We start from the raw sequence: 13,263 nt of genomic DNA on the forward strand, positions 1-13,263 counted from the left end.
AGCTGAGTTTGTTTCTCCCGCAGCAGCTGATGGTTTGGGGAGTATAGCCCTAGACACTACCCAGCTCAACATGTCTGTCACGGATCCCACAGCCTGGGCCACGGCTATGAATAACTTGGGCATGGTTCCCGTGGGGTTGCCTGGCCAGCAGCTCGTGTCTGGTAAGCTTTCTCCTGGTTTCAAAGATGCTTCGCGGTATTGCCAAACACTGTGGGTGACAGGTGTTCCATGGTAATCCCTCTACACGCCCAGATTGAACATGGCTTTTGATTTTTTTGACTGGGGCATGTCCCGCTGTTTGCACGAGAGATTGTTTTCCTCTGCACTTTGCTCTTTTCAGTCTCAGCAACCCTCACCCTCAGCGCTGTTGGTACACACCGCATCTTTCCTCCATAGCCCTGCAGTGGCAATCACACTCTCAAACTGGTAGATGGGATGGCTCATAGATTCTTTCCAACTTGCGAAACTTATTCCTGTGCCTCGCTCTGTCTGATCGCCATCTCCCCTGTGATGGCTCGGTAGACAAATGTTTGGCTGCCGTTTTGACTCACGCTCCCGGAGTGTTACAAACGTGGAAGTAGGAGAAAAGTGTCGGGGGTCACTTTTCTAGCAAAGTGTCACATGTAGAAACTCAGTTCAACTGACACCATTCAGACTTTGCTGCCTGACACCATCTGAAAGAGTAATTCAGAGCAACCAATAGATGGCATCTTTAGAAATAGCATTGAGTCAAAGGTCATTTAAAGGTTTTACTGCTTAATTCAACATGTGTTTCTTGAGGGTTTTATGTATGCTTTATAAAACAGGCTTTGAAAATTATTATATTATATTACATATATATATATATACACACATACATACACACCAGTATAAAGCACGTCTCAATAAATTGAAATAGGAAACGAGTGACAGATGATAGGACTACCAAGCTGATGTGCAGGATCACGTGTTCAGTGGTGGGTGGTAAAGATGCAATATAGCAGCTTGCTGGTCAGCCCCTGGGGCTCTGAAGGATGGGAGATGAGCTTTGTCAGCAGAGATACTGGGATTTGCATGTCTGCCCACTCACTCCACAAATACTCACCGAGGTTCTCATGGGTACAGAGGCCTCAACAGTCAGCAAGTGGGCTAGCCCGCATCCTCTTGGGATGTGCATACTGAAGGATGATATACAGCAGAATAATTGTCTTACTGTCTTTGACCACCAAGTCCAGAGATGGTGGATGGTGTGCACTAAAGCAGAATTGATTCTCTTTGGAATGTTTAATTCTACCCACAATGCCAAGTTCCATCTCTCCTTCCGTCTTTCCTTCATCCTTTCTCTCCCTTCCTTCATCCATGCTGCCTTTCCTCCCTCCTCTTCTCTTTTGTCAACAGTGTTCATAAACAAAAAAAATGCCATATTAAATTAAAAGTATCCATATATATGTATGTACATATGGTTTCTCTTCTAAAACTTTTATATGTATTGATGATTTGCTTGCATGTAACTCTGTGTTCTGCGTGTGTGTCCAATGCTCGTAGAGTCCAGAAAAGAGCATCGGACCCCTGGAGCTGTGATCACAAACAGTTGAAACAGTTGTGATCTACTGTGTGAGCTCAGAGAATGGAGCCCAGGTCCTCTGGAAGGGCAGCCAGTGTTCCGAACCATGGAGCCACTTCTCCACCCTCATGGTTTCTTTCTAGCACAGAAAAAATGGAGCAGGAGAGGAGGTAGGCGACAGGAAAACTGTGAGACCAGGAATCCTAAAGGAGAGAAAGAGACTGGACTGCATCCAGCTGAGATGGTCCACACCTGTAATTCCAGCACTAGGGAAGCTGAGGTGGAAGGATTGCAAGTTTCTGGCTAGTTTGGCTATGTTGCTAGTGAAATCAGACCTTGAAGCATGCTATGGAATTATGATGATTGGCAGCCATTCTGCTCTACGGGTGGGTGTGCACACATAAAGGACATTGTCCGCATTACAAATGAGCTTATCCAGGCCCTTTTCTCAGAAGCTCATCTGCAGATACTTCCCTTCGATAACGTGAGAGTGGAGATTTGTACTCCCCACTTACCTTTCCCCAGCTGCCTAATTGAAATATTCACACAGCAGAGATGGCTTCACTCTCGTCTCAGCTCCCGTTTCTCTCAGAAAACGTGTGACTTCTAGAGTAAGCCCAAACCGCAATAATTCATTATTTTTTCCTCACAATTTGGAGTCTTCTGACATTTTAACCATGACCAATTTATGATTTTTCCTAGCAACCTACCATGAAAAGAATTACAGCCCTACTCGTTATAGAAGATTTACCGTATCTGCCCTGAATTGTGTTCTCTGTCTCCTGTATTAGCCAGACAGCCGAAACTGGTTTTGAGTCTTTCAGAGTGTCTCCAGGCTTTTCTTCTTCACTTCTGTAGCCCGATGAGGTAAACTGCACTTGGGTATGTCCTCAGGATCCGCTAACTGCAATTCTTGACCCAGCATCCTGTCTGGTTCTGTTGAAATTGGCTGGTCTTTGTGTGGTTTTCTTTCTGGCTCTTTCTTCCCCTAAGAAATGTTTCAGTCATTGGGAACATGAATTTTTTTTTTATATGTGTTCTGTGAACGTGTCACCTTCAACTCTTTCCCACTGTATGCTTTCATGTTAAAAAGGTGAGTCACCCGTCAGGTCGGGAGCCACCCTCCAAGTGTTTTATCCGTTTCCACTCTTCTGTTCTGAGCGGCTTTCTCTGGAGCACTGTGATCACTCATGATCACTGTCGTGTGATCATGTCTGCTAAGACCTGTCGGAACACTTAGTGTGGTAGCTTATATCAAACGTGCGTCTCTATGCAGTATTTGCTGAATGTTGTTGGCTTCGTATCCTATTTTTCCCATGTTAAACCTGTTTGTCAGTTTCACACATGTATTAGTGAATTTTAGCTATTTCTACCCGACAGGCCGTTTTCCCATTCCTCTCCCTCTTCTTCTGAATCCCTTTTCTTTCCATCAAGCCTCCCCCTGCTCTCGTGTCTTCCTGTGCATGACTCACTGGGTTTGAGTTTCTTGTCTAAGTGTGGGGTAGGTTATGTACAGGGACACCAACCGTCTATAAGTGGCTACATCATTGAAGAAATGACTCTTTCTCCTCTAGCAACCATTGACTTTTCCGTGATGCTCGGGAGGAAGTAGGGCCTCCCGAGCCACACCCCCTGTGACACAATGGTGACAGCCCTGGTCTGTGTGTAGGTCTTGTGCAGATAACCACTGCTGTGGCGGGTTCCTGAGCGGAAGGCTCAGGATCTTGCTTTCGATCCTGTCCCTGTAATTTGTCGATGTGACGTAGATGTCCCACTTAGGGCTAATCCCTTCACCATCACTCATTTTGGCATTTGGGACAACTATGAGTTTTTTAATTGACCGTGTCACCCACTACATAAAATAAAAGCTTTTGTAATGAAGACCAAGAAGAGCGCTCCTTTAAATATGAAAACATGAGCGTTTAAAACACAGTTTGAAGGAACCAGAAAGATGGCTCCACAGTTAAGAGCACTGGCTGTTCTTAGAGAGGAACTGGGTTTGGTTTCCAGCACCCATATGGTGACTCACAAATGTCTGTAACTCCAGTTCCGGGGATTTGGTTTCCTCTTCTGGACTTGGTGGGTACCAGGCATGCACACAATACACATACATATATACAGGCAAAACACATACACTGTGTGTGTGTGTGCGTGTGTGTGTGTGTGTGTGTGTGTTACAGAAAAAAATAAAGCAGTTTAGAACCGTCTAGCAAAACAGTAGTATTAGCTTCCCCATTAGGGCTTGTGACCTCCCAGGCCAGGTTCAGAGAACTAGGCATCAGTTCATGCCTGTGAATCCCGTTTTCTTTAATTTTTTGTTATGGAAAAAAATATTACTCCCTCGGGCATTTTCTCACAGTGCCAGGAAGCTGGCACACACACCCTGCTTGTGCCCCCTTTCCTTTTTGGTTTTTATTTATGTTTTTCCTCTTATAAATAGGTCATTCTCCTTTTGAACTCATTTTACCAAATGTGCTCATGGATCACTTCTAATTGGTGTATGCTTACTTTTTAAAAAATCTATTTTAACACTCTAACTTCATACTTCCTAAAATATTTATCTAGCCTTATTTTTTCTTCGTAATATTAATTCCTTTAAGAAATTTTTCCTTTATGAACTCTTCCTTGTATTTTAAGTACAGACTAGTTTGCATACTCTGGAGGTTGATATATGTTTTTCCAGTTTCATATTTTCTCATTGACCCTTCTATCTTTTATCGGAAGTCAGGTTTCTATAAATGTCTCTCTGTTTTTAAAATATCTGTTGTCTATTAGCGATCTGTTTTTATTCCAGAACTAAATTGGTCAATTCGTACAGTTGTTTAATTTGTTTACGGGAAGCTCTGCCGTCCCTTTTACTGAACTTCATGTGTAGAATTATTTCCTCTCTCTCAGCATAGCCAGAGCCACAGGAGGCTCACTGTCCCCAGCGGCCACCTGGAGTTCTTCAGTGTGACTATAGAAGGTTAGAGACCATCTTTAACATTTCAGAAGGGACTTGGAGATTATTTAGTGTAGCATCCCTTCCGAGAAAGCGTCCCTGCCGTATCTCTGACAGGATTATAGAGAAGCTCGTTTTATGAGCGCTTGGCTTTCTCCCAAAGTTTCTGATATTTTCTAAACGGCCAAGTAATCTTCCCATATTTGTTAAAATTAAACTGACACTAAGTCCTGTTTCTCGATGCTTCTCCAGTTTATTGAGAGATTAAAATTATCAGCAGAGCAAAGTACACAGTTTCATATCCTTTGATTTTATCAGAAGGATTTCCCCAGGAATTGTATCACTTCTTACCACAGTGTCGTACTTTTCTGCTGTGCTGTCTCCTGCTGCCACATATGTGCCTCCGTCATTTATCATCACGCGTCTGCGCCCGCTCTCACGAATGCCCATGTACCTTCCTGTGAGGTTCTGTGCAACATCATAGCAATGGAGCTCTTTTCTCTTGTCCAGACTATAGCACTATATTGTTATGCATCCGTCCTATGTCCTCTGCTGCAGGGGGATGTCGTTTTCCTCCTCTTACTGTTTCCTGTTTGTTTTCTCCCCATAATTATTTTGAGGGTGGTTTTTGTTGTTTGTCTGTTTTCTTAACAGTGTTTTGTACATTGTTGGAGCTGTGGTCAGTTGGAAGATCTGTATCCCCTGTTTGTTGTTAGGGACGGTGACTGTTGCTTTAGTATAGAGATGGCCTGATAGCCATGGCCAACTCTGGGGTAAGCACAGGTAAATTGCTTTCTCTGTAGATTTTTCTGACTCTTTACTATATTGACACACCAAGGTCCACAGTGTTGGACCTTGTATGTAGAATTCTCCACTTAATCCGACCTTTAGTAAATACCCATCAGTATTTCCTGAGACACCAGAGTGTGGCTGTCTGCTCTGGGCATTTCCTATCAGCCAAGGAAAACCTCTGCCCGTGCATCCACATTTCTTTGTTATATATGCCACCGCTCACATGACCTTTAAGATTGTGTTTGTATGTGTTGTAGCTGAACGGCGTCACTATGCAATTCTACCTTTGTTAACAGCTGCTCGCTGCTCAGGTCTTTCCTGAAACCTGTTCTCAGGTTCTCAGTTTTCTGTGAAACACATTGTTCCTATATAAGGACCCCACCTCCGGTGTCACAAACCAGAATCTAACTGTCAAATCCTGAGCTCTGGCTATCTGTGCAGCCAGACACTTTCTTCTCCAGTGTCCAAATCTCAGATCTCTCTCTCTCTCTCTCTCTCTCTCTCTCTCTCTCTCTCTCTCTCTCTCTCTCTCATTTTGTAAAATTTAATCTTTGAAGCCAAGCGTGATGGCTCTAAGGCAGAGGTAGGTGAATCTCTATGAGTTCGAGGCCAGCCTGTTCTACACAGAGAGTTCTAGGACAGCTAGGACTGTTGCACAGAGAAACCCTGTCTGAAAAAAACCAAACAAATAAATAAAACTAAATAAATAAAATGAAAGTTTATTCTCATTATGTAGACACATGCAAAATATATCTTGAACATATTCACCCCTCACTCTCCCCTGCCAATTCCCCTCAAGATCACATGTCCTCCTTCCTAACTTCGTGTCTTTTTAAAATAATTTTAATTAATGTTTTTATTGTTTAATAATCTCGTACATGCATATAATACGTTTTGATTAAAGTTTACTCCCCACCCCTGCCCACACTGTTCTCTGTCAAAGAAATCCACTGTGTCCCCTTAGTGCTGCCAATGTCTGCACTGGTACAGTGCTATCTACTGAATCATGTGGAGACTCTCAGGGGCCACATCCTTGGAAACGATTGACTCCCACGCTCTCAGCAGTTACTCTCCAGTACTCTCCAGCTAGGGGCAGGGCTCATGACTCCCCCCCGCCCTCCGTGCTGGGTTTATTTATCTGACTTGAGCTTGCATGGGTCTCGTACATGTTGTCCCAGCTTCATAAAAGCCACTGCCTGTCACGCCCAGGAAGCCCCGTTTCTCATAGTCGTCTACTTCCCATCCCTTCTTTCGTGACGACCCCTGAGCTTTGGAAGGAGGAAGCATGATATAGATGTCGCATTTAGAACCAAGTACTCTGAAGACTTTTCTTCTTTGCATTTTAATCTCTCATTCTGTGCAGTTGTGGATGTCTAAGTTAGTCACCACCTACTGCAAGAAGAAGCCTTTCTGATGAGGGGTGAGAGATGTCTTCATCTTTGGGTATAGTAATAAATTATTTGAAGTTGGTTTCATATATAGACTTATAGTAGTAGGTTGTCCTCTAGGTCACAGGTTCTTGGCCCCATTAATGGTGGCAGGCATGACTTCCATCTGGAAGAACTGACCTTCAATCTAATCCAGGGGGTTAATCCAATACAACCGACCTTTAATACAAAGGGGTTAATTACAGCCATGCCTCCCTCGCACCAGTGACTTTATCTTTTTAGGTTAGCTGTTACTGTAGCTCTCACAGTTAGGTTAAGAATAGTGATTCCCTCTTTTTTTTTTCCGGGAGTATACGTAGCACCTCAGAGCACTCTGAAAGCCGTTAAGGACGAAGCTTCCAGGTCAAGTTTCTCCATGTTCTATGACTCAAACAGGTGATGTTTTCAACAATATAATCTGACTGTTAGAGTCTGGATGGTAACCAAAAGCAATGACAGTCTCCTGCCATGTTTAGTTGGAGGGGGGGCGATCTTTGGGATCCCAGGGACCAACAACTCCAAAAGAAGTCACCCATTCTTGGCACTGGACTTAATGTCCGGTAGGTAGCCTATGGTATCTAGAGGCATTGTCCCCCTGTTACAGGATAATTCCCATTTAAACTCTCAGGTGACAGGATAAGAATCATAATGGAGAGTCTGGGTAGAGATGGGAGCCCCTACCTGGGCATTTCACAGAGCGTGAGGGCTTCAGGCTAAGGGATGACCTCACATCAGAGATGGGAGTCTCTACTGGGGAACGACACGCAGGAAAGGGGGTCCTCATGCAGCAGGTGTGGAGCTGTCATGGGGTTATCCTAGTTCCTTTTCCAAAGGGGTGACAGTCAACTGGAAGGAGAGTTGGAGTGCAGGAGACTTCGTGCATCTCTTCTGGTCATGAGATTATACCTTCCTCTCTCCTGTTTGGTGACATCTTCTTTCTTAATGTCAACACTCTTTCTTTAGCTCTTATCAATTCAAGTTGACACGAGTCTTTCACATTGAGTTCCTTAACATGCCCTGTGTCATATCTGAAAGAGACATCATACTCCCTCTTAGCCACACGGAGGTCCACACACGCCAGAGTGCCCATCCCCCAGGGATTACCTTGAAAGCAGGAAGGACTTCTTTCCACCTGTGCACAGCTGCCATCACTCTGCGTGGCCCTGAGTTCCTTCCGTGCTGTCTTCTCCTCATGTGCCTAGCTCCCTGTCTTTGCCAGCTCCCACAACTCTGGAAGTTTAACTCTGACGCATGGGAGGGTTAATGTGGGGTGCTTTCCCACGGTCTTCTTTATTATCCACTCCCCTCCCCTGAGGTTTTCATTCATTTTCATTCATCTCTGCTTCCTCAGACTATTTTTTTCTTCTAGTTCCCTCCTTGGGTTGTTTAATCCTCCCAGGGACACCTTTTATCCTCTTTAATGTGCCCAGGTATGAAGAGGCATTTGCTAAATCCTTTCATCTCCTCAAGCATTGCCCCTTTAACTGAGATTTACTAAGCCAGATGTTGTGCTGAACGCTGGGATTAGGAGACATAGACCTCACTGCCAGGTAGCGGAGTCAGTGGAGAGAGAGGAATAGTGAGTAAGCACAGCCAAATCAGCAGCCCGAGTGGAGATGCTTCTTGTAAGTATGGGTGCTATAGGGTGCCACTATATAGGACATGCGTGGCAGGGGTGAGGTAGCACTGTATCTCTGCAGGGGACTTTCTAAGTGCTGCAGATCACCCATAGCAGTGTGGGAAGTTGGCAACAGGACGTTAGATACCAGGCTGTAACAGTTGCACAGACACAATACAATAATAAAATAAGGCTAGTTGTAATCCTGGTATCGGAGCGGTAACTATGTGAAGGGCCTCAAGAGATATTTATGAATAATTATAGAGAGATTCGGAACGGTGAACTGAGTCCATGTGGAATATAAGGAAAGTGAAGAATGACCCGGAATCCTAGGAGTCTAGCCTCGGAAACTGACTCAGTGGAAAGTGAAGAATGACCCGGAATCCTAGGAGTCTAGCCCCAGAAACTGACTCAGTGGTGGGGAGGGTAAGAGAAAAGATGGGGAAGGGCAGGTAGCTGGTTTCCTTTTTGGCAAGACAAGTTTGAGGAACCTTTGTGAGGAAGCATGTAGTGAACAGTCTACTTAGTGGGCCCTTGGCCCAGGTAGGATGGGAAGACGGAGAAGTGGCCTTGGCCACCATAACACATGATGGTCTTGCATGCCATGGGACTTTTCTACTGTGCAATTAGGAAGGTCCTCTGTCTGCGCATGCTGATTTCAGTCTGACTTCTGATCCCAGTCCTCTCTCATATTTCTTCTGTGACATGCTAGATTCTGTCTATTGCTGGGTTCCAAAGCTTGAAATGAGAGATGGGGTTTAAGGTAGCAAATGCATTGTGGAAAAATCTGCCGCACACCATCCCCTCAGCTCACAGATGCTCGGGGCACTCCATCAATAGACTAATCCACACAGGCTTGCATCTAATATGAAAATAGTGCTCATGCCAGCACGCTTCTCATGTCAAGTGTCTCCTGTGTTGATGATGGTACTCTCTGATCCAGGGAGGAAGCCTGGCACACAGGGGTGGGACTCTCTCAGAGAAGATGATCAGCGCTCTCTTTTGTTTTCATTTTCTAACTAATCGAAAGAGTCCTCATTACCCAGGGTCAGAAAGCAGATAGGCCCTTGACTTAGAGTTCATGATTTGTAGACCGTACTTCCTGTACTTGTGATGGTTTCGCCTCGCTTTGCACAGTTATTGTACCCTTTCTGCCCAGGACATTAGGACACTGTGTTAGTAGAGTTACTCACACCCCAGGATGTTTCAGAGGTTTAGAATTTTCAGGAAGCAGAGAAACTGGAGTTTACATAGCAGGCGAGGTGCTGCGGGAACATGAGAAGAAGCTGCAGTCGTTGGAGTGAGAATTGCCTCCCATGGGTCCATGTTTTTGAAGACAGGGTCACCAGTAGGTGGTCTGTCTGAGGCAGTTGTGAACCCTTAGGAGACACAGCTTCATTAAAAGAATACATCATGTAGGGTAGGTTTTGAGGGTTGTGAGCCTCGGCCTCTTTCCTGTTTTCTCTCTCTAGTTCCGGTGTAGATGGAAATGTATCAGCCAACTTCCTGCTCCTGACAGCGTGCTGTATCTTCCCCACTGTTATGAATTTTAGCTCTCTGGAACCATAAGCAAACAAAACAAAAACTCAACGCAACAGTCTTGTCAGGCATAGTGGAGAACAGCTTTAAGATCAACATTCAAAAGCTAGAGTCAAGCCAGTCTCTGAGTTGGAGGAGAGCTTGATCTACAGAATGAATTCTAGGCCACGCAGTGCTACCTCATGAGACTCTCCCTCCTCCCCGCAAAGAACCTCTATCACAGCAATAGAAAAGTAATAATACAGATGCTATATCAGAAACTGTGCAAATGATTGTCAACCACGGGCCGTTATTGAGACGAGCATTCTTTTACCTAGAGGTTTTTGGGGAGAGGTTGAAAAAGGCTTCGCTAGAGAAGTAATGATTTAGTTAAGTCCTGAGGAAAATCATGTATTTTCCCTCACCTAGAACATTCTTATTTGCCAGGGGACAGGAGCAAAATCCGTAGTTAAATTCATATACCAAGATTGATCTGAGGGGCCTCAATCTGGTGTGTGTGTGTGTGTGTGTGTGTGTGTGTGTGTGTGTGTGTACACTAATACATATTAAATGTATATTGAATCTTTGTTATAATGTCAAAATCTCTTAATTGTTAATATGCAGTAATTACACAGTGAAGTCTATATCTTTTTTATTTCACTCCCTTTAAATTATTTGCAGTCTTATTTATGTGTCCATACTATGACCTTAAGTTGTAGAAATATTGCATTATGCATCTCCATGACTATCATTTATCTAATAGATTGTCCTGGTTTCTGTTAGGCAAGAATTTAATTCATACTTAATTTGTCGTTGTATTTTCTCTACTATCAAACATAGAGCTTGGGGTTCAGAGCTATATAACTGAGTAGCTTTACGATGTTACTCATTTATATGAATAATATACAAAACTTGATGAAGGAAGTTTTCTGCTTGGCCCATAGACGTTTCTAAAGTATAGTCTTTTTATCTCTCGTCACAGTGAGATGTCGAGGGAGACCACACTGCTGGATACCGCTGATGTATTTTTCTCATAATTGATCATGATCTCTCCAGATTGTGTCTGTCGTAGGAAAGTGGCTTTCCTGTCAGTCCCCATAATGTTAATGCCGTCTTCGACCTTCTCGTGCATCTGGAGCGTGTTTGTGAGAGTTTCTTCCTTTTGCTTATCTCCTAATTCTCTTATCTGTGCTCCTTCTCAGACTCCTTCTCCTGTCTGATTTCTCTCCTGGCCAAGTGCTCCTCTTCTTTGTTTGCATTGTATTTGTCAAACACTTTGAATTTTACATTACCATGGGATAGTTGTTGTTGTTGTTGTTTTTAATTTCCTCAAATATTTTTGGGATTTGATCAGGTCAAGTTTCTTGGAAACGGTTTGAATTTGCTCAAAATTTCCATCAGGCTTGGGTAGCTATGTCCAGGGAACCCTGTAGACCACACAGAATTTAGCTTAATTCCAGGTGAAATACTTGGGAGATTTTCCTCCATGGGTTGCCAAGTCCCTCCCCACACCTCCAGCTTTTGAAAACTTGGCCCTTTTCCAGCCCCCTTTGAGCTTCCGACCTGGCTCTGTTCTCATCCTTTCCCCAGGCTTTTGCCCCAGCCACTGGCATTCTTTCTCACAACCATTGTGATGGCAGTAGGCTGAGGACCCTGAAGATGTGTAGACACCCCGTCTGCTAAGTCCGACTCATTGTGCTCAGCCCACAGTCCTGTGGAGGCTGAACTTAAGTCGAAGAAAGACTCTGCTTGGATTTCCCTTCTCTGAATTGAGTCCTGGATTGTTCCAGAGAGAGGGCTAAGGCCGTCATAGACTTGGTTTCAGATATGTCCAGATGCTCATCACCCTGCATGTTCTATTGTCCCGTCTCTGAAAACTGTCACTTCATATATTCTCCTCATTTTGTTTTACTTGAGGTAGCATATAAAATCCATCCCTATTACTTACCTGTGGCTGGAAGAAGTGTTCAAAGTCTTTGCAAACGTTTGTATGTATCCTTGGAGATCTGAGCAGTGTAAACCTGAGGGTGTGATGTGAATGACTTAAGGAGTGCCCAAAACGATCGTAACAAAACCTGTCAGTTCCACGGAAGTGTATGGGGAACCTTTGGGGAAGAAGAGAATGAATGGGGGTGTGGGGTGATAAGAGAAGGTAATATGGGTGTATGGTCCAAGTACATGATGTGCTCCAATAAAAACACACTGAAGCATGTTGTTTTGTATAGTGCACATATGCTAATAAAAACCCAAAACACAGCATAAAACACATTTCCATATTCTAAGAACTTACCAGTAATTGAAAATTTAATGCATGCCGAAGACTGGAAATATCCTTGTTTACTATTCTGCGAGGTGATGTTAGCCACCTTATAACAGGGGAAGGGAACTAAAGCCTGGGTGACACTAATAAGCTTACTTACAGATGCCGAGAGAGAAGAGGGTAATTTTGGAATCTGCTACCTTTTACTCTCTCAAGATTTGTAGAGGAATAACTAAAGAAAGGCCTCTTTAGTTTTGCCTTATGCCAGGCCCATTTTTACACATTTTTGAAGAAATCCTCAGCTCAAAACACTGTTGGCAAGGGAGGAGAGGCATCATGGAGATTTTGTTGTTGTTGTTGTTGTTATTATTATTATTATATTGGAGTTTAAGAGATTTCAATTATCCTATTTATATGCATGTCTCTTTTTTTGTGCTTGAAATCCGAAGATTCCTAGAAACCCTTTTGGGACTTAGCGGTCCAGGGATCTAGGATTTGTACTAGTGCCTTACAGGGAATAATTTAGTAATATAAAGCAGGCCGCTATGAATGAGACCATCATGGCCAATCCTCAGAGTCAGTAAGTACAGGAATTGTGCATATGCACCGTATGAAAACAGGAAAGTTCTGTCAAGAAAAAAAATACACTTCAGGTATTTCAAGATTAATGCAGATAAGATGGATATAGGGCAAGTCACCTTAGCCCTTAACTGCATGGGAAATACAGGAAGCAGACAGATGTGTGAGTTGCTCTGGTAACAGAGGTACCAGTAGCTCCTGCTGATGGAATTTATCTCTTGGAGGAAAAAAAAGAGAGTCAGGTACATCTGCTGATTGTAAGTGGGCTGCTGGGGAGCAGAAAATTAGAGAAGGGGAGAATGTCTTGAAGGTTCTCACCACTGTGGGCCAGGCAGGGGTGACTGAGAAGACCAGCAAGGTTGCTAACTGGAATTTGAGAGCCCTACACAGCTTTCCCTTGAAGAGTGGCTCTTCTCAGGGCACAGAAGTGTGGGTTAACACAGGGCTAGACTGAATGGCTAGTTTAAATCAAAGATGGGGATACAAAGGTGGGACCACACATTCCTACCGGAGTGTGGAGATGACAGTGAGGAAGGGGGAGAAGGTGGAGGACGGAGGAGCAGACAGCAGTAAACAAGGGAGAAG

At 43.9% G+C, this 13,263-nt stretch overlaps 1 protein-coding gene across 6 annotated transcripts in view; it reads left to right on the forward strand.

The window, feature by feature from the left end:
- Nucleotides 1-13,263, forward strand: part of LOC101997947 (ecto-NOX disulfide-thiol exchanger 1) — a 468,349-nt gene that overhangs the window by 352,027 nt on the left and 103,059 nt on the right. For 4 of the 6 annotated variants that reach the window (XM_005355649.3, XM_026783287.1, XM_026783286.1 and 1 more), the window contains exon 6: nt 24-161. In XM_005355649.3, the coding sequence (XP_005355706.1) occupies nt 24-161 (138 nt within the window). Of the gene's footprint in view, nt 1-23; nt 162-2,363; nt 2,411-13,263 lie in introns of those variants that run through there. The other 2 variants (XM_026783288.1, XM_026783289.1) reach the window with 2 other exon arrangements.

This window comes from Microtus ochrogaster, chromosome 17, assembly GCF_000317375.1.
Source record: "Microtus ochrogaster isolate Prairie Vole_2 chromosome 17, MicOch1.0, whole genome shotgun sequence".
Lineage (NCBI taxonomy): Eukaryota > Metazoa > Chordata > Mammalia > Rodentia > Cricetidae > Microtus > Microtus ochrogaster.